Source organism: Erpetoichthys calabaricus, chromosome 9, assembly GCF_900747795.2.
Source record: "Erpetoichthys calabaricus chromosome 9, fErpCal1.3, whole genome shotgun sequence".
Taxonomy (NCBI): Eukaryota; Metazoa; Chordata; class Cladistia; order Polypteriformes; family Polypteridae; genus Erpetoichthys; species Erpetoichthys calabaricus.
The window spans coordinates 12,954,037-12,977,879 of record NC_041402.2 but is presented as its reverse complement, the minus strand read 5'-3'; the positions used below and the strand labels follow the sequence as shown (position 1 = coordinate 12,977,879).

The following is a 23,843-nucleotide window of genomic DNA, read 5'->3' as shown; positions in this document are numbered from 1 at the left end:
TACTACTGTTAGTTGCTCCTATGTACCCTAATCATTTATTCCAGCAACTTTTCCCATATAGTGTTTACAGACATTATATAATGTATTGACATTATGTTTACATCTTTAAACAGTTACGCTTCAAACAAAATCTAGTAAGACTTCCTTATTCTTGTATCAGTATTTATGACATGGACAAGACATACTCAAACTTTTGCAAATAACTAGTGTAATCTAGTTCAATACTGCACAGAATTTGTCTAAGACTGTCCAGAATATATCTAGGACAAAACCAGAATTTTAAGTAACATCATCAAGCACCTGCTTGGCTGGGAGATATACTGTACATTATATATACACTTAAGTAGGTATATTTTGCTAATACAATTTTCTGGAACAACACCAGATGATATTAAAATTCCTTCATAAAGAATCATTTTTGATATCTTACACTATATTTCTCACTCATCAACTTGTCTTACTTAATTTGAAGAACCGCAGTCTACCTTTTTGTTTCAAAAGTTTATCTGCAAGGAATGGATGGAGCTTTTTCAGAATTTGGCAAGAATTCCTTAATGATGTATTTAAATAAATAAAGTGGGCCTCTGTTAACCTTTCTGAAATTTCTTCATATCTGTGGGACTACTATTTGTGATTTGATATACTTTATTAATCCCCAAGGGGAAAATGTGTTTTCGCAAGACTTTTTTAATGTCAGAACTATATAGTGGACTTTTTCTTCACAGAGTTCTCCAAATTGGAGAGGAGATGGTAGTTGATACAAATATTCAACCCAAATGTTTATATTGACTGATTTAAAATGTTACAAACTTGTTTCATGAAAATTCCAAATGAGATGAAACGTGCACACTCCTGTTGGAGCTTGCTAACACAGCACAACTGGAAATGTCAAGCCAGCCTAAATGCAAAACTGTGTCCAATGAGGCAATGTGGAGTAGAAAGAGAAACTCACACAAACAGCTTAGGTAGAAAGAAGACACAAGGGTATAGCAAGCTCTGAAACTACAGAGGGAAATTCTTGAAAAACATTAGACGGTTGCAATATATAAGAAGGAAGCCTAAAGGAATACTTCAACCAAAAATTATAATTTTCATATCTTTTACTCACCCTATCCTGTATGTAGTGATGACAAAGAAAATGTAACTTTCCGTTGAAATTGGGATAACAAAATTTCTGATACATTGGGCTTCAATAGGACCAAAATTGGACAAAAGAAAACACAACTAAAATATCTATTAAATAATTAAAATTACTTTTGCAGCATACTGCAAAAGTCGGTTATCCAGTCTTCTAAATTTAACAACAAACAAGCCTCAGAGTACAGCTGAAGTCCTGTTGAGAATAAGGGGCAGCAGGTATTCTAGGAATCTGACAGATGTTTATAACTCTGGAAACAGCCCAGAAGTAACTTCAAGCTGGAACTTAAAAGGCACTCCCTGCCAGGAAGAGAGTTGGGACAAAGACCTGTTGACAGGAAACTAAAGAGGCCAGATAACTGTGTAGAAAAAATGCAATATAAAACATAAGATGAAAGACAGAATGGGTGTGAAAGACCAGGGCAAAATCCATTATTCAACAGATTGTTTTTGAGTTCAAGAGTGAGCATAGATATAATGTATTAACTGTTTCATAACTAAATCTGTTATTTTGGATCAAGTTCAGCTATTAGTTTTGTTATACATACATTCTGTTTTGGAAATGTTTCCACATTGGACAAAGTTTTAGGAGATGACTGATGACATAGTATTTCAAGATTACACCAGAACTACTGTTTATACTTAATATTAAAACTGTAATACATTATGGCCAAATAGTATAGAACCATTTGGTAAACAAAGTATAGCAATTATACCAGTAACAACTAAATAAAAACCTGCTGGTAAAGTGTGAAAATGTAAAACTAAAGACTCAAAATTTAGATTTTTTTTAACAATTACAAATGTGCTTCTTTTGTTAAAATATGCACTGTCACGACTGACAAAAGTTATAAGAATGTTCACTGTAGTAAAACGAAAGGAGACAATGAGATAAATATCACATGCTAGAGCAAATTATTTTTTCACTTTATATGTTGACATTACCTGTAGATGCAATTCAGAAACATAATTTAAATTTTCATTTCTATTCTGATTATAGTGAATTGTATTCATGAACCTAATTAAAATATACTACTTTAGATATGTCATTAGGTAGCTACTTCAGAAAGGTAAAACACTGGATAGGTAAAAATGTGTCTTTAAATTGAGATAAAACAGAAATTCTTTTAGATGTAAAACTTAACTCAAAAGACATTAATAAGTAATTAATAATAAATAGACAGATAGATACTTTATTAATCCCCAAGGGGAAATTCACACGTAATAATATCTATATTATGGGTGGATTCATTTAAGCTGTACACAATAATGACAAATGTTCCATTGTCCACCTGAACCATATTATATCTCTGAGGCTTTTTCCATAATAAATGTTTTCTTTCTAATTCATCTTTTTTCGCACAAAATTTCCCAACACCACATTTTCGTGATCTTAATTAACATATTTCATTGTTATTTAAATTTCTTTCATTTAAGGTAGTTGCATGTAACTGTTTGCATTGTTTGACAGAAAAGGTCACACATTAAGAATATAATCTGTTTCTGAGTAATTATGCAAATGTTAATAAAAAATATACAGAATCACAGCCCCCTGCATTTACAGTCATTTTTTTTTAAATCACTTGATCTAGGGTCAAGTGAGAAAAACACAATTGTTTACTGTATAATATGATCTTAATACAGAATAATTTTATCATCAACAAAAACACCTTCCATTTAGATTTTATAGAACCCTACTTTAAATGCAAAATCCCACTATATTACATGAATAAAATATTCATCTATTTTTCTCCAATATTTTTGCTCTTTCTGTCCGTTGATCTCCTCCTGCATTTAGTATGATGGAGTAACACTTTCTTTATTGTCCTTTTGTTTAGTAAACAAAACATAAAAACAAAACATGACCCAATCAAACTAATGAAAATAACACAGAAAGTAAAATAGTATGCTTGTTACTCATTATTGCCAATTTTGCTACATTTAATAGATTAATTTTACAGGATGTCTGGGTTTACACATAATTTGAATAAAAGTGCTCTTTCTGGTAAACTTCAATATGCTTGAATTAATTGATTAAATATATCTTTAATATAGAATTCCTTCAGAACATCAATTTTTACAAGTTAAAGCCCTTCTTAAAATGAACCTGCCTAATCTGCCTTAACCTTACGTCAGTAACCTCACTTAACTTTATTTTAGCTAGTAATGAGAATATCAGCACTTACTCCAGACTTTATCAATTAAAGTCACAGTGTGCACATGAGGCAACATTGGCAAAATTAACTCTTTATTAATTCTTAAGTAGGGAACAGGATTTAATGTACACCTAATATACGTTCTTCACCAATTTGTGAACAACACACTGTATTTCATTTAGAATTTGTTCTTTATACACATCTTTCTAGATCCAAATTATATCAGTGCCTGGACCCTAACTATTCAATCTGACACCAGCCCCAATAGGTCATAAGATTTAGGACTGTCCTAAATTAAGGTCATCATGGGGAAAGATACTTGCTTATCTATCAGACATGTTTGGACTTATTCCTAAAAGATAAGTGAAGTATTTTTCCAAGACAAAGGTATTTTTTTTTCCATAATCATGATATACATTATTCGGCACTGGAAATTCTGTTCTTCATTGAGGTATTCTGTATGCATTATAATAAATACCATCTCTGCTTTTGCAGCTTCAAATGGGGTGCTGGTCGAAATGTGAAAAAAAGCCTTGAAACTGACCAAATACATCAATTTCCAAGCCACAAGTGTCCATAAATTCTGACCCCCTGTGCATATATTGTAAAATAATATATCTAAATCATTTCACAAAATTTTTTTTATGATATTCTGCCATTTTAAATTGAATCCAGATGTGCTCTTCACCTCATTTCTTATCTCCATCCCTGGGAAACTTTCATTCCCAGGGGGTATGATTTCATGTAGCTCACTTAGTAAATGGTTCAGCTGCCGTTGTTTTAAGTGGTTTAAGCACTTAGGTTATAAGTTTTCATAGTATTTAGACAAATAAGCTATCATTTTATTATTAGCAATATTACCGACTCATTACACAATAATACAGTTAGCCTCTTTGCTGAACCTTATTGCTATAATGTAAGTGTTTGAATCCTTGCTTCCTTTTTTCACTTTTAGAGGATTTATTAAATGTATATATACCCCTCATTTTACTTGTTTTTATGACAGTGACATTTCTTGTGAGCGCTGCAAGATGTCAGATAAATTCTGAGCCAAGAATTTGTGACAAAATGTATTACTTCCAAACTCCTTTGTTGTCATAAACTTGCTTTAGAAACATATATACAATGTTTTCTGAAATCAAAAGATTTAATGCTTCAAATTAGACATAGAGTGGAACCTCGGTTCACGAACGTCTCGGTACACGTACAACTCGGTTTATGACCAAAAAGTTCGCCAAACTTTTGCCTCGGTTCATTACCACACACTCGGTATACGAACAAGCCAGGTTCCCTTTCGGTTTGTACATGTTCAGTCTCTCCCTGTGCATTTCCTGTGCAGCGAGCAAGATAGAGAGCGAGAGAGCGCGACACACACACACACACACACACAAAGAGGCAGCGCAAGAGACGGAGCCACACACACACAGGCAGCACGAGACAGACAGAGCCTCGCGCACACACACAGGAGCGTGCTAGAGAGACACACAGGCGCTCCAGGCTCACAAAAGACAGACCCAAACACACACACACACACACACAGGCGCGGGGGGAGAGAGGCGCCTGCACACACACAGGAGCGCAGGCACACAGGAGCGCTAGAGAGACACACACACACAGGCACTCCAGGCTCGCAAAAGAGAGACACACGCGCACACACACACAGGCGCGGGACAGAGAGAGCGAGCGAGGGACGCATTAGGTAGAGAAGGCTTGTTTTTGTTTTCAGTTCTATTTACAGTGATCGGTTCGTAGCCTGCATTGTTGCAATGTTACTTTTCTTGGTGGTTTATTAAATTACGGATTTTTCAAATGTTCATTTTTTCCCCTGTGCTTAAAACTCATTAAAAAAAGTGTCCTTAGCGAGCGGTTCCTAGCACTATAGCGCGAACTATTGCAGTGTTAGTTTTCTCTGTTGTTCAAGGTTTTCTCAGCGTTATTCAATGTTTTTACATTTAGTTTACCATTATGCTGTGCATTCTATGGTATAATTAACTATATTTGTGCTTAAAAACTAAATAATATATATATTTACATACAGTTTGTACTGTCTGGAACGGATTAATTGTATTTACATACAATCCTATGGGAGAAATTGCTTCGGTTCCACTGTACTTATAAGTTGTTAAGCCTTTTGTTTTTACATTTGGGATATTATTCATGAATGTTCTTAGTTGGTAGGGTGATATGTCTGGTTAATTCAAAAAACAAATTAGACTCCAGACTTCTAAATAGCTACATGATCCATATACATCTACTAAAGCAAAGTAGGAGTTTATGTATTTTTTCTTGTTTTTCTCCCTAAGTTCATTTGTACATGTTATTCTTTATTGGTATTTATAGTAAGGAATATCACTTTAACCCAAGATTTGTAAATTTGAATATGATCTATGTGAAATACAGTATATGTACTGTGTATAACTGTATATAACAGCATTGTAATTATAGACATGGCTACATTTATTTGTCTTTATATCTTAGACCCTGAAGATGAGTTATGCCCTCTTTGAGATACTTTGGCAGAAAGAAGATCTCTTATATTAAAAATTGATAATTACCTGCTGTATTCACGGTGTTCACAATATTGTATAAACTTGTCTCTGGAAAAGTAGTTTACGATCAGCCTACTGAATTGTGATTACACTTAACACCTGTATAGACATTGACTTATGATGGGCTACTAGTTGGGTTATATTTTGATTTTTCTCTTTCACTTCTGTAAAAACTGCTAAAACAAATTTCTGTTCATTATGAAGCACATAAATTATCCACTGGTAACTACTGTACAGTACTTGCACTTAATTGTACTATACTTTGTGCTTAGCTATGAGTACAACTATAGTTAGACAAGTTTGTGGCTGAAGAGTTTTTCTATAATACCTACTTTTTTCCCTATGTAATTTCCCAATTGGTGTATGTATATATATATATATATATATGTATATATATATATATATATGTATGTATATATATATATATATATACTGTATATATATTGTGGAAAGCATACCCCCATGACACAGACAGACAGACACCAGAATGTCCAAAACACACTTATTTCTTTTCACACCACAATGCCTAACTTTACCAACTCTTTCTTCTTTCTCTTTCTTTTCTTCTCTCTCTTTCTCACCGCCTCTCCCCTCCTCACAAGCTTTGTCTCCTTCCTCCCAACTCTGGCTCAGCTTCTGGAGGGAGGCGGTCCCTTATGTACTGACCCGGATGAGCTCCAGGTGCTCCCCTTGATGACACTTCCTGGTGTGGCGGAAGTGTCAAGAGAGCCCCCGGAAGCCCATAAGCAGACCTGGGCGGCTGCCCCCTCGTGGCCCAGGGGAGGTATTGTCCATCACGGGGACCATCCAGGCGTCCCATCTGGGACAATATATTTAGGATGGTCGTTAGTTATTTTGAGCTGTCACAAAGTATCCATGAACACTGAAACTGAATTTAATATACAACACTGGTATATCTTTGTATACCCCCAGTCTATCGACTCACCCTCCCACAACACCCTGACAACTGTCACACCCTTTTTCTACAACCGTTACATATTTACATAATGTTTAATTCATCTATGAAATAAAAAACATTGATGGTATTGTCTTTATGCCCTTAACTGTTAGTACCGCCTTACTCCCACAAATAAAAGGGCTTTAAAAACATCATTTCAAATTGAGGCTTGCTAGTCAAGAAATGAAAATCATGAAGCAAAGCAGATCAAGAAATATCAGGATTCTTTATATAAGGTACTGCATATACTCATGTAGACATTGACTGAAATCCATGAAAAGAGTCCAACAGGAAATACCAAGAAAAACTTGCTTTGCTGGCTACAAACTGACTAAGCAATGCTACCACATTGTTGGTTTTTTTTTGTTTGTTTTTTTAATACTACTGTTATATTGTTTCAGACTGTAATGGTTTACAGTTGCACAACCTACACAATGATACAAGTAAGACAAGAATATGAATGCTCTGAATTTACTTTAAAAAGATCAAAGTATTAAATTCACAAACACACATGAATTAGGTGGTCTTTACCTGAGTTACTGAACCCCGGGTGCATCACTTCGACATAAACTTCAAAGGTTGTTTCGGGATTGTCTCTGTAAATAATGGCAGAAAGATTACTACTTAAGGAGACACACAGCTTCCAAAAAAAAGTCATCTATCACCCCAACATTCATCACTACATTTAAACTGGACAAACTTTTTGTTAGTCATTCAACAATGATGTTGGTTGTCCCAAAGTACCAGATTCTAAGCCAACTTAGCTTTGTGACAAATATAACAAACAATAGGGTTAACAGATATACATAAAAAACATACAAACAAGCATAAAGCATTACTCCACCAGTTACATCAGACACCTACAAGTATTGTGTCAGCAACTCTACTCTTCTACTCTCAGAGATGGCAATAAGTAAGGATGGCAATGCAATGTCTTATTGAGTGCCTAATGAACAGATGCCTGCTTTTTTTTTTTTTTAATTCAGACCTAACAGGCCTAAAACCACTGCTCAGCTTGGCCATATAAAAATGAAAACAAAGTACAGTTACATTGGTGATATGAAATAGTAAAAAGAAAAATGTCACTCATGAAAATGTAAAGGTGGGGAGTGAAAAGTGAGAAAAGTTACATGTAAAAGACATTACTGATATAACTGCAAGAAAACTGAAAACACACAAAAAAAATCAATACATTTTCTTGCTTCACACTAACACATCAAAAATTAACCAAAGGAGAAAATATATTAACACTGTACAACCAAGACTGCTTTGAAGGAACCCATTAAGCTTGATTTCACTGTAAAACCTTTAAAATCTCAAAGAAGCATTCTTTAATGCCTAACTTCTACTTCAATTACTTAACTTCCAGAATAAAGTCTATTTTCACATGCTAATATGTCGTTTTTATTTCGTCATTACCAAAACACAAACAATTTAGATCAAAACCATATGTTAAATATACTGTTAGCCACATGTTTTCTGCTTTTTTTTTTTTTTTTTTTTTTTTTTAACTTCGACACGTCTAAATTTTCAATAAACTCTTTACTTAAAATGTCATTAAGTTATTGCTGGATACAGGGCCTGCACATTGTGATTAACAGTCCAAAGCTTTAACACTAGTCTTCTTTAAACAATAAACATTTTCTCTGTGAATACTAATTTTAAATTTATCACTAAAAAAACACTCATTTAACTATAATATGCTTAAAGTATATTATTTTAGCCAAATTCCACCTAAATTCTAAAGTCCTGTTTCTTAAAGTAATTGGTACCTGTAAGCAAGTGTGCCCTGCAATGGAGTAGTACCTGACCTAGAGATGGCTCCTACCTTGTTGCCAATACTGTTAATATAGATTTATGATCCTACAAAAAATAAGTTAAATGAGTTTGTTAAAGGATGAATAATTTAAACAAAATAAAGGAAGGATGGATTGGTATTCTTTTCCTGAATGTCTTTTCCATTATTCTTTCAGTGGTTACCTATCTGTAAGCAAACACTTTATCTGAGGACACTGACACAAACTTAAGCACAAAGCATCTTTGCCTTTCCTATTACACTACACAAACCTTCTATGAAAGAAGCAGTATGGCAAACAAATTGTTGCCTTGGAAAAATGACTTGCATCTCTTCCATCCATCTTCCAAACTTGCTTTCCTCCTGAGAAGGGTTGCAAGGAAGCTGGAGCCTATCCCTGTACGCATAGACTGCAAAGCAGGAACAATCCCTGCACAGGGTGCCAGTCCATCACAGGGTGATCACACACACGGAGACTAGAGCCAATTTGCATCACCAATCTAACCATCCCATCCCACATAAATATCTATTCTGACACTTGTAAGACCATTTCATTCACTGTAGTCATTCATGCAAGCAAGCGTTCACATATCGTAGCTGATATATAACACATAAATATTTAATTAACCTTCAGACCATAATTCTAATTTTTTAGAAAGGCCTGCTTTCTTTTTGTTTTTGACAAAACTTTGAAACAGGGGTACATTCATAAGGAGGACATGTTCTATTTTCACTTCTACATACCAAAACAAAACTACATCAGTGTAATTAAGTAAGTAAAGTCATTAAGCATTACAAAATAAAATGGAAAAAACATAAAATAGATTCAAGTAAATTATTAAATGAATTTAAGCCTGGTAGCTTAATAACAAACATTAAATTGGACAGCAGGGCATATTACCAAATTTCACCCATCAAACCAAGTTAAACCAGTACTTGGCTTTGAGAACTACCCAGAATTGTGCACTAGCAAGAAACAATCCTGGGATATCAATACAAAGTTACACTCACCCAACCAAGGCCAATAAAGAGTGGCCAGTCAACACAAATGCATTTTCAAGGATTGACAAAAGAAAACTGAGACACCTGTAGAACTTCACACAACACAGGTAACAAAATTCAAACACCCCACAGACGCCTCTATTGGGTCCAAATGTTGTGTGTATTACTGTCTATCTATCTGCCTGTTCCTATCTGATTACAGTACTAACAGAAAAGGCATCAAAATCTGGTACAGTATGCCTTACTGCTAATTACACGTGGGACTGGCATGCAGCACTGAATGTGTAGAAGTATGCAAAACATATTATCCTTACTAAAGATCCATTCACAGAAATAAAGTAAAAAAATAAATGGTAGAAGTAAAATACAATGACTGATAAGGCACGCAATCTGGATATCTTAAAAAAGGACAACCGAGGAAAAATGCATGATGCTTCAAGGCAAACGTGATGAAACTTGAAGTTATTGTCAAAGTATTTATGGGTGTTGCTTTAGGTAAGGCTTAATGGGGCCGCTGACACTTGTAAAATGGCAAACCTGTGACACTGAAAGTCCAACATTTATAGACAACCATATTAAGAAGCAGCTGTCTGATTATTCTCAATATATCTGAATTAAAATATTAGCTTGATGCAAAGGTTAAGTATAAATTATATGCATTATATAATTTATAAAACTGCACTTCAATGACTGTCAAAGCTAACCATTTCTACTAAAAGCAAATTCAGAAGTGTGTAAAGATTAAAACATTTAACTGCCCAAAGAAATGATGACCAAAAATGCTCTACTATTATTTTGTTTTCATTCAATAATTCCGCACCGCTCGTCAATAGCCTACGTGCTCTGTGTTACTTCAGGCTTTGTGTCGCTCAGTCTCAGGTGACATTCCGTGCCTAGTTCATTATCCATTAATGTCTCATTTATTACATCAAAACAACGTGTCTGTGTGCCACAAATAACCCCTAAACGGCAACAAGTCCAAACCTCTACGAGGCCTGGCTGTATCTGACATTCTATAAACTCCACCTAGAAGGCGCTTCTTCAATAGATAACACACAAAAGAAAATACACAAAACCCTTACTTTATTCGCGACCCCATATTTGCTTTTCAAATTATCCGGGGTTAGGAATGCAACAGCGAATAACAGATTAATTATCTCAGTGTATTTTCCCACTAGTCTGCGTCAAACTGCTCCAAGAAACGCCATGGTCACAAGGCGCTTACCAGAGCGCCACTGCCTAGTTGATCTATGGGTAATGTAGTCATTACTGGCCAAAGTCTAATTGCATGAAGGAAGAAGTGTCCGTGAATTGAACTACATTTCCCAGAGCGCTGTGTTGTGCGACAGTGTTTTGGACAATGTTTCTATCGGCATTACGTCTCATTCATTTGTGACGCGGGTACGTTGAATTCCCAATAGTTTGGGAAGGGTATTTTGCCTAACTTCCAGTTTTTCACAGTTATCTATGGCACTGTGCCTAAACATGCGTTTCTAATGATTCGATCTCGATCGGATAGCACATGACCACATTAAAAACAGACGCTCTTGTAATCGGATCGCTCGGACCTCACTCAGAGGTGTCCAGAAACCGACAGCGATCACATTTAACAGAAGTGTAAATGCAAATAACTTTTCTTTCCTCGTACACCAATTACGTAAGCGGAAGCTGTTTTGAATTTTGCGCGGGGAAGGTGACATTGGATTTCAATATAAACATGTTGCGGATATCCTATACTTATTTTAATAACCACGTGTAACCCGGCTAAGTATTCAGATTCAGTATAGATTTAAAAGGCATGATATTTCCACGTGTAACGGAAAATATTTCTAACTGAAAGAGATTTAATTAGCAGTCATGATGCTAACAGAATATAGTTTAAAGGATTAATGTATAGGATTATGCCTATGTGTTACCATACATTTATCTATTTTAATTCAATGTATTAATCGTTTTCAATTCAGTTTATTTTTGTAAATATCTTATTTCTGAAACCTCAGACAGTAGCAAAAATCGGAGTTAATTTTCCGTTTTTCGTTACTTAAAACCTACGATGGATTAATGTGTCGCTTTTCGTATTTGTTATATTTGAGTGCTTGTTGTACTGTATATATTTGTTGTATATATTGTTTGTTGTATGTATATATCTATATGCTGGCAGATAGTGAAGTGTGATACATCAGACTTGTTTCCATTGGTTCAGAGTCCACTGCTTTAAACCACTCCAGCCGACTCTTGTCACAGTGCACAGTAACCTTAGACTCATCATTTCATGAAGCTTTACAGTAAAACCATTTCTGGTGCTGCTGTCGCTTCCAGAGGCAGTTTGGAATTCTGTTCAGATTGATGCAACAGAAGATAGATGATTTTTATACTCTGTGCGCTTCACTTCTGCTCTGTGAATTTGCGTAGTCTACCACTTCATTGCTGAGCTGTTGTTGGTCCTAGATGCACTTCACAATAATAGCACTTATAGTTAGCAGGGAAGATCCAGCAGAGCAGCAGTTTTACATACTGACTGGTGGCAAATGTGATATCCTATGATTGTGCCACATTTAAAGTAAGTGAGCTCAAACCATTCTACACTCTTGGAAATTAAGGTGGCAGAGTGGTTCTTCAGTGCAATGCCATGGGTGAACCATTTTTGGTTCTCAAAAGACCCATTCACATGAAGGTTCCAGAAAGAACTTTTATTTCTTTAGATCCATAATAGGCCTTATACAGTAGATAACAATGAATAGATGGTAACAGATTTGTGAAATACCAATGGGTCTTGATTTTTAAAAGACTCTTGCTGCATACAATAATACAGGCTAAGTCCAGGTTTTCTTAATCTGTTAGTGTCCTTCTAGGTAGCCTACCAAACATTAAAGATTTCATTCTTTTCCTACATTGAAAAAAAAAGTTACATTTGCGGTGAAAAAGGCAGGTGTAGTTGCCAGAATTTTACCGTAAAAAATATATTGACAATATTTTTAGGTCTACGGTATTTTTCAATCATTGTGTAAACTTTTCTTTTACAGCACATTACAATAGAAAATTTTAACTATTAATTGAAATAAACCATTGAAATTCCATTAGAAGCACAGACCAGTATATAGTTTGCATCGATAAAGTAACAACAGTCAGTTCAGTGCATAATGAAGTTATTGCATGTTGTCTGGTGTAGAAGTTAAGTTTTCTTTTGTAATATATGGTGCTCTTTAAGTTTACCAGTTTATTGAAAACAACCCACCATAAATCAGCTTCCATAACCTCAAAAAAACCTTCCTCACTCAGGGAGAAATAAGTTTGCTAACTCTTAAGTTTTTTTCCCCACTGTGCAAAGGTATGCAGTTTACCATGAACAATATGGTAAAAGGAAGTGTTTCCTTATGCAAATATCATAACTTTATGCAAATTTAGAAATCGGGCCCCAAAAAAAAAACAGAAAATGTTTAAGTTCTGAAAAATTGCATCTTACTATGTATGGCAAACATACAAACTTATTTTACGTTGGGTACATATTAATTAAAAGTAATATTGTAGAAACAGCTACACAAAGGAAATACATGTGATCATTTTGAGTTAAATTAATGTAAGGTAGCTGTTTAAAGTTCTTGGTAACCATGTGACAGTGGATTAGAGCAAACTGCACATGGTCAACAAACAGCAACTTTTCTTTTAACAGGTTGGTGCAGTAAAATGGAAGGTATAATGGGATGGCATTATTGTGCTTTTTGGTGCTGTGGTTACCATTTTTTCACAGAAAAAAGAATATATATTTTTATGGGGTAACAATGTAAAAAATATTATATTGGTCTGTATGTTTCATTTCAGTATTTCTGTGTAACTGAAACAGTATTTTACCATTTTACAGTTGTATACCTTCGCTATTTAGCAGTTTTACACTGTAAAATTAACAGCTATTTTTTACAATGTACATATTACTAAGTTTTTCAAAGCACAAAGAACCAACTTCATATTCAAAGAACCCTTCCCAGAATGAAATTTTGCTTTGTCCAGCAGTAGTTCTACGAGGAACCATAAAATGCCATTAAAGAATTTATTTTTAAGAGTGTACTGTCAGTGTTTGTCAATGGAGATCGCATGGCTATGTGCTTGGTTTAATACACTTGTTAACAATGGGTGCAGCTGAAACACCCGAAACCAGTAATTTGAAGGGGTGTCCATGTACTTTTTGCCATATTTGTGTATCTGAACAATTCATTTAGTTTGTAACATGGACTGACATCAGATTAAGTACGAGTGAAAGCTTACAGCCACTGCAATCCTCTGCGACTAAGGCAGGTCACCCTGCCATAGGAGGATCTAATAATACAAGTGCAGTTTCCTGAAGCTTATTTCAATCACTGTTTTTAGTGACTTAGCTTGTTATACATCAGTCTTCAGTAAGCAATACTGTTTTCTTTTCCTGAAGTGTTTAACAATATTTTAGCATAAGACTAAATAACTGACATGTGGATTATACGACACAAGTACTGTAAACTTAAGACAGTTTTCATGGATATTTGAATATTGTTAGGTTTTGTTCAGAACTGGCCCTTTTGTATCATAAACTTTGTGACTTCCATTCTCCATGAAAACATAGGATTAAAATTTTATTAGCCATCACTTTAAACGACATGGGGTACAAAACAGGTGGAGTATTCCCTTAAATCAAAATGTTGATGGTCCAGGTCCTATCTCTGGCTCACTGTGTGACCCTGAACAAGTCATTTATCCTGCCTGTAAAAAAAAAATCTTCAACAATTTTACCATATTCTTACCATATAAGTAACCTTGGACAAGGGCAGGAGCTTAATATACAATACAAATAGATAAAAGTATGCACATAAGAAAATATTCTTCCCCTTTTCTTTCATTTGCCTACGGGATCTGCTTCAAGCAAATGTCTTTCATAATTACATAATTAGGGGCGGCACGGTGGTGCAGTGGTAGCGTTGCTGCCTCGCAGTTAGGAGACCCGGGTTCGCTTCCCGGGTCCACCCTGCGTGGAGTTTGCATGTTCTCCCCGTGTCTGCGTGGGTTTCCTCCGGGCACTCTGGTTTCCTCCCACAGTCCAAAGACATGCAGGTTAGGTGGATTGGTGATTCTAAATTGGCCCTAGTGTGTGCTTGGTGTGTGGGTGTGTTTGTGTGTGTCCTGCGGTGGGTTGGCACCCTACCCAGGATTGGTTCCCTGCCTTGTGCCCTGTGTTGGCTGGGATTGGCTCCAGCAGACCCCCGTGACCCTGTGTTCGGATTCAGCGGGTTGGAAAATGGATGGATGGATGGATGGCTCCAGCAGACCCCCGTGACCCTGTGTTTGTATTCAGCGGGTTGGAAAATGGATGGATGGATGGAATTACATAATTATTTAAATGGAGTCTAGCTCTGTGCGTCTTTGTATTTTTGAGTTAAATTTATTTATCTTAGCAAGTCCCACAGTTGATTAATACAACTTGTCTTTCTTCTTCAGCACTGCTATGTCCAGATGAGGGCCACAAATTTAATATGTTGTGCAGAGCAGGCCAGTCCTCACTTTTCCAAATAACAGTATTACAGTTCCTACTGGGAAATTCCAAAGCTAATTGTAAGATACAATCCTTTAGTTTTCTCCTATGTCTTCTTATGGTTTGCCAGTCCTTTTATATCCATCATGGTAAGTTCTACTGAACATATACACTAGACATCCAAACAACTGCAACTAACTCAAATTAATCTGGTCAAGTAGCTATTGTACCTTGTCCCTTTGCAGCACCGCCAGTAAAATAATTTGGGTTTGAGTGTGCAGTCATAAGCCTTCTCCACTAAGAAAAATCCAATCTTATTAAGACTAAATACCTGAGCACAGACAAAGAATTGTTCCACTTTTCCACATCCAGAACAAAATCTAACCTGCACTTCCAATATTATGGTGAACAAACTGTGTGTTCCCAGGGAAGTCCTGTATATCATCCTCAGTTTAGCCCTTTTGTATTTTTAGAATGCCTTTATTATTCCCATATTTTACATATGACTAATTTCTCAATCAGTGGCACCATGGTGCAGTGTGTAGAACTGCTTCTTTGCAGATCCTTTGTGTGAGTCCTATGCAAATGTTTCCTGTGTCTGTAGAGAATTTCCTCCAGTTACTCAAAAGACATGCAGTTTTCATCATTGCTGCTTCCAAATTGGCCTTACATGTGTTTGGTATGTTTGTGGACGTCTGAAATGGACTGACACTCTGTCCAGGACTGGTTCTAATTTGCTTCCATGTTGGACTCTGACCAATTTGAAAATTTAGTAATTTAATGTATTATAGCGGATAAATAGGGAGGGTTGCTGTCAGAAAAGGCATCCGGCTATAAAAAATCAAGCCAAAACCTAGAAAACATTGACCCCAAATAGAGGAGGAAGAAGAAGAAGATAGCTATCCCCTTTTCTGGACATCCTTTATCCATTGAAGGGTTGTGGAGAGTTTTCCTCTACACTTCTACACTGCCAGCATCAGGTGCATGGAAAAATCCAATCCTGGACAAGAATTTTGACATTTATTTTAGCTATTTCAGAGATCATACAGTGACTATAAAATCACCCCTTTGAACGTTTTCACATTTTATTGTGGGGCAACATTGAATCACAGTCATTTGGATTAGGTGTTTTTGAGATTGATCAAGAAAAAAAGACTCTTTAATGTCCAAGTGAAAACAGATCTCTGAAAGTGGTCTAAATTAATTACAGATATAAAATACAAAGTAACTGCATAATGAATCTTCAGTATAACATGCCTAAAGTGGTGGAGCCAACTGGTTTTAGAAGTCATAGAATTAGTTCAATGGAGATCACCTGTCTGGGGTTTCAGTTGATTGTTGTCTAAATGCATCTGAATGTTAAAGGCACAAATTGTGGTGAGTCAGAATGGTGGCCTAACCTACAGAATAAAGACAAAAGAACACTCCAAAGAATTCAATGAAAAGCACATATCTGGGGATTGATACAAGAAAATATCCAAGTTAGTGGATATCCAATTAGATTGTCTTTAGGGAATTGAAAGGATTTGGCACAACTGTAAATCTGTCTAAAATAGACCATCCACAAAAACTGATTGATTGAAAAAGAAGAAGAGTAGCAAGGAAGGCCACCAGGGACAGATTATGGAGAGTGGGGCCCCTGAGCTACAGACATTTTTTGGGTCCTACCTTTACAAAATACTGTAAGTGCTGTACACTTCAACTTCAAGGTTTCAGAGCTTTGTATATAGTGGTCGAGCAAGAGTAAGGACAGAGTCCAAAGAAATATTGGGGCACCCTGTTTAATTCAAGTGCAATGAATACAAAAAACAAGAGCATGAAGATGTAGGAAACAGAAAAATAAATAGAGATTAAAGCCTTACTGGCTCTATTTAAGTGGGTCTGGCTTGGGAGTAACTTCATCATGCTGTCAGCTTGAAACCAAATAAGACACCTCCTTCTGGGGATGTCTGGAGTTTGTAGGGCTTTGACCAGAAGGAGTGGGGTTTTGTCCTGGAGTGGTATTACATACCTTTCATGAGCCCAGAAGACGATGCTCCAATGTGCATGCACAACAATATATCAGACAGTGGCTCAGAAAAATTACAAAAAATAAAATGACAATAGTCTGTGAAGCAAGGGGTCAGCGTTCTTGTTTTGATTAGCTGTTTTTGTTAATATTTTATAGCTTTTCCTGGATGGATTTTCAATACATATACATTCAAACAGAGGTTATGAATTTCAAGGAATCTAAAAATAACATTGTTTTTTCATAATATGGTGAAATGAAAGAGTAGAAAATATTTACCATCTTACTATAATTTGATATTTGTTTGTTGTTTTGGAGCAAACACATCAGCCATTGCATGGTGATCTATCCCAGAACCACTTAGAAATTCCTCTACATTTATCATGCTAGCCTCGCAAAGCATCATGGGGCACTGAGAAAAAGAACAACAGCAACAACATTTATTTATATAGCATGTTTTCATACGAACAATGGAGCTCAAAGTGCTTTACAAAATGAAATAAAAGGAAGTTATAAACAAATATCCATCCATTATTCAACCCGCTATATCCTAACTACATGGTCACAGGGGTCTGCTGGAGCCAATCCCAGGGCACAAGGTAGGAAACAAACCCTGGGCAGGGCGCCAGCCCCCTGCAGGGCACACACACGGGACAATTTAGAGTCGCCAATGCACCTAACCTGCATGTCTTTTGACTGTGGGAGGAAACCCACACAGACACGGGGAGAACATGCAAACTCCACACAGGGAGGACCCGGGAAGCGAACCTGGGTCTCCTAACTGCAAGGCAGCAGCACTATCCACTGCGCCACCATGCCACCTATAAACAAACAAGATTAGACAATAATATTATACAGTATATAAGGGAAAAAGGAAAGTTTAAATGGCCAGGAGAACAGAAAAAAAACTCCAGTTAGGCTGGAGTTTTTCCTAAGAAAGTTTTCCTAAACTAGCCGTAAGGTGGATTTTCAGGAAGTAATTCAGCAAACAAGGTCACCAGCAAATTTGCTGTTAAAAATTGTTTTCTTGTGGCTCTGGGCTACTGCCCCAGTAAGCCTTAGCTATAATCAGGACATGGAGGCCAGAAAGAGACCTCTGAGAACTCTGAAGTGTTTTACTGTAAACTACAGTGGCTGAGATTAGAGAGACAGTGCAGACAACAACTGTTGTTTGGGTGCTTCACTAGTCGCCGCTGTATGAAAGAGTGGCAAAGTGAAAGCCAGTGTTAATAAAAAAACACACATGACACCATGGTCTGCTGAGACCAAAATTGAGATTTTGGCCACCAAATTAAACGCCATGTTACACTGCACACTATCACGTTATCACACATTATCACTGTGTAGCAGGGTGGTGGCAATATCAGACTGTGGGGATGCTTCTCCACAGCAGGTCCTGGAGGGCTTGTGAGGGAAGAATGAATGAAGCAAACTAAAGGAAAACCTGATGTAATCTGCAGGAAACCTGAACCTTGGTAGAAAATATGTTTTCCCTCAAGTCAACAAGTCCAAGCATAAAGTAAAACCTATACAGGAATGGCTTAAAATAATAATGTTAATGTCATGGATTGGTCGGGTCTAGATGGTTTATCTTTCCATTGCTATGCTGATGACACTCAGCTTTACCTCAGGACTACCCCCACCTCCTCTACTGCTCCTCTGCCAATATCTACATTGACTACCTGCCTGGAGGAGATAGAGGCGTGGATGAGGCTCAGTTTTCTTCAGCTAAACAGATCCAAAACAGAAGCCATCTTAGTTGGCACATCACACCATCTCCGCTCTTCACTTCCACTTTCCGCTCTTCGCTATCACTTTCGCTGGCCAAAACATCCCCCTTTCCACATCTGTTACCAATTTGGGTGTTAAAATGGACCCTCAACTCACCTTTGACACCCACATCAAACACCTCTGTAAGTCTTCTTTCTACCACCTCAAGATCATCGCTAAACTCCGCCCAACTCTCACCCTGGCAGATGCAGAGAAGCTCGTCCATGCCTTTGTCTCCTCCAGGCTGGATTACTGTAATGCGCTTCTCATCAGGATTCCTGGCAAGAGTATTCAGAGACTCCAGTATATTCAGCATAGCGCTGCCAGGAACCTGATGAGGGTGCGAAAGCATGACCATATCCCCCCAATCCTGAAAACCCTTCACTGGCTCCCTGTCCCACTCAGAATAGAGTATAAGGTCGTTCTCCTCACCCATCAGTGCATTTATGGACATGCCCCCCTTTACTTACAGGAACTCCTTACCCCTCATACCTCCTCACGCACCCTCCACTCTGTACACACTAACACTCTCCAAGTCCCTAGAACCAAGCTTCGCAGTATGGGTGATAGGGCTTTTTCATCTGTGGCGCCGAGACTGTGGAACACCCTCCCTGACTACCTGAGAGCCCCACAGTTGACTGATGTTTTTATATGGAATCTAAAAACTCATCTTTTTAGAAAGATATTTTGTTAAAGTATAAATAGATTTTCTTGTTTTATTATTTTTATTTTTATTCTGTAGCACTTTGAGATTGCTGAAATATAAAGTGCAATATAAATAAAATGTATTATTATTATTATCTTAATCCAACTGCCAATTTGTGGCTGCACTTAAACGAGGCTGTTCATTCATAATCACCATGCAAAGTAAAATAGCTTGAGCAGTTTTGTAAAGAAGAACAGGTGAAAATGACACATTTGCAAATCTGTTGGACATAGAGACCTGTGCAAAAAGTGCTATTATCGCTGCCAAAGGTACATCTGCTAAATACAGTCATAACCTGAAGGGATTAAATACTTATACAATCAGTTATTTGCAGAGATCTGTTTTGACTTGGACATTAAAGTCATTTTCTGTTGATCAGTGTCAAAAAAGCCAAATTAAATCCATTCTGATTCAATGCAGTATAAAAACAAAAAGTGAAAAATTTGAAGGGACTAAATATGTTTTACTGGCACTGTACATAGATACAAATATAACTCTTATCAAATTATAATTATTGCTATGATAGGAATTCTTTTATTGTGATTGTGACGTGATTGCATACTTAAAACATATGCAAATTGTTCAATGTTTTAAATCTTTTTTTTACATAGTTCAGATGATTGCCAGAGAAATATACAAAGAAAGATGCAGTTAAACAAGGCAGTAAGATGTTAGATGCTTTTTGGTGTGGATTATTTAAAGTTAGTCTGTGAAGAACTATTATTAATGTCATCTCAAAGTTGATGGATTGTTTACTACATTAAATCAAAACCAACATATAACATTTATAGGAAACAAATTCCTTTTTTTGAACTGACAATATGCAGTGAGTTCCACAAAAGACATTAATGGATGATTGTGGTTATAAAACAACATTTGTGTTCAGTCAAAGTAGCAATGCAGTTGGTTCTGTCTATATCATGGCTAGCCAGATGTACAAACATCTGTGTGCTGAGAGCAGCCTGTGCTTAGCAGAAACCTCTTGATTTGACAGTTTTGAAAATGACTACAGTAAGTACTAAATTTAAATCTGTTAAATGTATAGTAGGCAAAAAGTGTTGCATATGATATGTAGAATACCCAGAACTTAAATATTAAACATTTGTACTGTATGTACTGTACACTGTGCATATAGCAGCCTTTTTTGAAAGATTTTGAAAACTATTGTTAAAAAATGGAAAGTGTCATTATTATGTCTTGGGATCCCTGAACCTATTGCAGCAGCTCTGGGTACAAGCCACAGAATAATTGACTAAATATAACAGTTCAACAACAACAACAACATTTATTTTTATAGCCATAAATTCCAATTAGGGATAAATGTTAAAGAGTCATGTAGTGGTGGTTTTCTGGCTAAGCGATCTGTGCTAGTAACTGGAAGGTTGCAGAATTGAACCCTAGAAATGCCAGAAGGAATGCTCTTGGGCATGGCATTTAAACTGCATTTGCTCCATGGGTACTGCACAAATAGCTGACCCTGTGCTTTGACCCCAAGCCTCTCTCTCTCTCTCTCTCTCTCTCTCTCCCTCGCTCTGAAGAATAAGTTGAATATTTGAAAAGAGACAGATTCCTAATGCAAGTAGAAAAGAGTTAGAGTTATTGCTTATTGGATCCAGCATCCTGAGCATGGATTCAGTTCTGGGCTTTCCTCCAGGTTCCCCTTCATGTCCACAAAGATGTGTACCTATGGTTAATTTTTCACTCCAAACAGCTAGTGTGAATGTGTGTGTGTGTGGGTAAACCCTGCTAAGGACTGGAAATCTGTTCAGGGCTTGTGCCCAGTGCTGCCAGCCTTAAGGCCCCCTGTAACCCTCAACTAGATTAAGTAGGTTTGTAAATGAATGTACAGTGGATTCAAAAAGTTTTTAGAGCCCCTCCCTTGGATTTAATATGATTGGCCATTTTGACTTTGTTGTTGTGACGAAAGGGGAAGTACTGTATGTGAGACATACAAGTAGAAGTAAAGGCATATGAGGCATGCTGAGAGAGTCGCCTTCAAAGATGACAAGTATAAATCTGGACTGGAGGTGAGAAAGCCTCCTCACAAATAATGACAGAGTCTGAGAAGCAGGTTTTACCAGAATGTGTTTGAGAGAGGGAGTGCCAATTAAGAAACGTTCACACACTCAAATACAGAGGAAAGGTGCTAAAGGCACATGTAAGGAATGTAAGAATAATTTTTGAATCATTCTTTTACCTGTTTTCAGCAGGTACTATGGCTAGTTTACTATAAACCTAAACTGAAACATCTTTTTTCTTTAAGTATTCACACCCTTTTATGTGGCACTGTAGTCCAGTGCACTGTGTTTACCTTTTTATCTTTAAGAATTTTATTGGAGTCTACCTATGGCAAATTGAATTGACTGGACATACTGTAGTTTAGAAAAGCACACATGCACCTGTGTATATAAGGTCCCATAATTCACACTACATGTCAGGACAAAAACTAAGCCATGAAGTTTATGGAACTCTCTGTAGACATGTAGACATTCATGATAAAAATCAGAACCTTTCGTAAACCTTTGAGTGTTCACAGAAGCATAGTGGTCTCAATAACTGAAATGGAAGAAGTCTGGAAACACCGGTACTCTTCTTAGATTTGGCTGTGTGGCCACTCTGAGTAATCAGGCAGCACTCCATCAATCAGGTGTTTATGGTAGAGTGGCTGCATGAAAGCCACCCCTGAGCAAAAGGCATATGTCAGTTTGATTGACTCTGCGAGCATCAGTCAAATGTTTCTCCTGTCTGATGAGACAAAAATTAAACTCTTTGGGTGGAACTCCAAGCACTATGCCTAGTGAAGACCATGCACTGCTCATTACCTGCCTAATACCACCCCTATGATGATACATGGTGCTGGCATCATCATGCTATGGTGTTGCTTCTCAGTGGCAGGGACAAGGACACTGGTCGGAATTACGGAAGCTAAATACAGACATGTTCTTGAAGAAAACCTTCTCCCGAGTGTATTCCAGCTGAGATTGGTTTGACAGCTCACATTTCAGCAGCACAGCAATGACACAAAGCATATAGCCAAGACAACGCTATAGTGGTTTTGGGACAAATCTCTGACTTTCCGTGAGTGGCCTGACCAAAACCCAAACCTAAACCCCATGGAACATCTGTGGACAGACCTGATTATGACACTTTACAGACTTTCTCTCTAGTCTAATGAAACTTGACAGAAAACAGAGATGAATTGGCAAAATCAGGTGTGCAAGGATGTAGTTATACCAAAAAAGACTCAAAGCTGGAATTGCTGCCAAAGGGGCTTCTACAAAGTTTTGAATTAAGAGTTTGAATACATATATAAACGAGAGATTTCAGTTTTGATTTTTAATAAATTTGCAGACCTTTCTGAAAACATGTTTTCATTTTGACATTATGGCATATTAAGCATGGATTGATGGTGAAAAATTTCAAATTTATCCATTTAAAATTAAAATATAAAATTAAATTTATCACATGATACAGTGTGCAGAAAGTGAAGAGGTCCGAATAATTTCTGAGTCCACTATATTATGGTAAGTATGTAAAACATAAGAAATATAATGAGAAATTTTAGAAATGAGAGGATAGCAGTCCATCTGCCTTTTCTCATTAAGGTCCTGTCACATTACACTATTTTTCCTGTGAGTTTTAGGCTTTATTTATGTCATCTTAATGACTTGGGAGCAGTGATATACCCCCATGACCTCTAGTCATGCAGTCATGTGTGATATCTCCAGTGACTCAGTCCATCCAATTTGCATGTTGCCTAAATAAAATTAATTTTGTCTTAAGTTGTAGGGGTGGGCTTTGTGTGTATGAGAGCTGACAACCAATGAATACCCACCCAGAAGTACAATGCAAATATTGCAGCTACAAGGAATAAGGAATGCCAAAGTTTTGGACTTCACAAACAGAAAAGAAACTCATGTGTCTTATGTTTTATTTGTAACTAAAAAAAAAAAGGCAGAGATTCCTGCTGAACTCATCATATATGTAAAGCACCAGCTTTGTCCAGCAGCACATTATTGCCTGTCACAAAAAGGGGCAAGTTTGTGATGTTCTAGAAATGTGAAACTGTGCTGGAAAATCATCATGGAGTCGCCTAATTTGTCACCCCCTTGTGATTTATAGTCAGGTAATCTGACAATTTCAGGCAACAAGATCAACAATGGCAGTCAAGTTTGACATCCCCTCTAACTAGAAGTCATGAGATGTGACTCTGGCTTTAGGCAATGGACTAGCTTACTGAGTATCTCAGTATCCAAATACCTCATCCC

At 36.8% G+C, this 23,843-nt stretch overlaps 2 protein-coding genes across 3 annotated transcripts in view; one reads left to right on the top strand and one right to left on the bottom strand.

Annotated features, from left to right (window-relative positions):
• The window catches only part of dennd1a (DENN/MADD domain containing 1A), a 1,314,459-nt gene extending 1,303,632 nt beyond the window's left edge, over window positions 1-10,827 (bottom strand). The window contains exons 1-2 of one of the 2 annotated variants that reach the window (XM_051931936.1): window positions 10,680-10,827; window positions 7,332-7,396 (exon numbers count right to left, since the gene is read on the bottom strand). In XM_051931936.1, the coding sequence (XP_051787896.1) occupies window positions 7,332-7,396; window positions 10,680-10,696 (82 nt within the window). In that variant the 5' untranslated portion in view covers window positions 10,697-10,827. The remainder of the gene's footprint in view (window positions 1-7,331; window positions 7,397-10,679) is intronic. The other variant, XM_051931935.1, reaches the window with a different exon arrangement.
• LOC114657372 (LIM/homeobox protein Lhx2) overlaps window positions 1-23,843 on the top strand; it is a 412,444-nt gene that overhangs the window by 236,922 nt on the left and 151,679 nt on the right. The window lies entirely within an intron of this gene.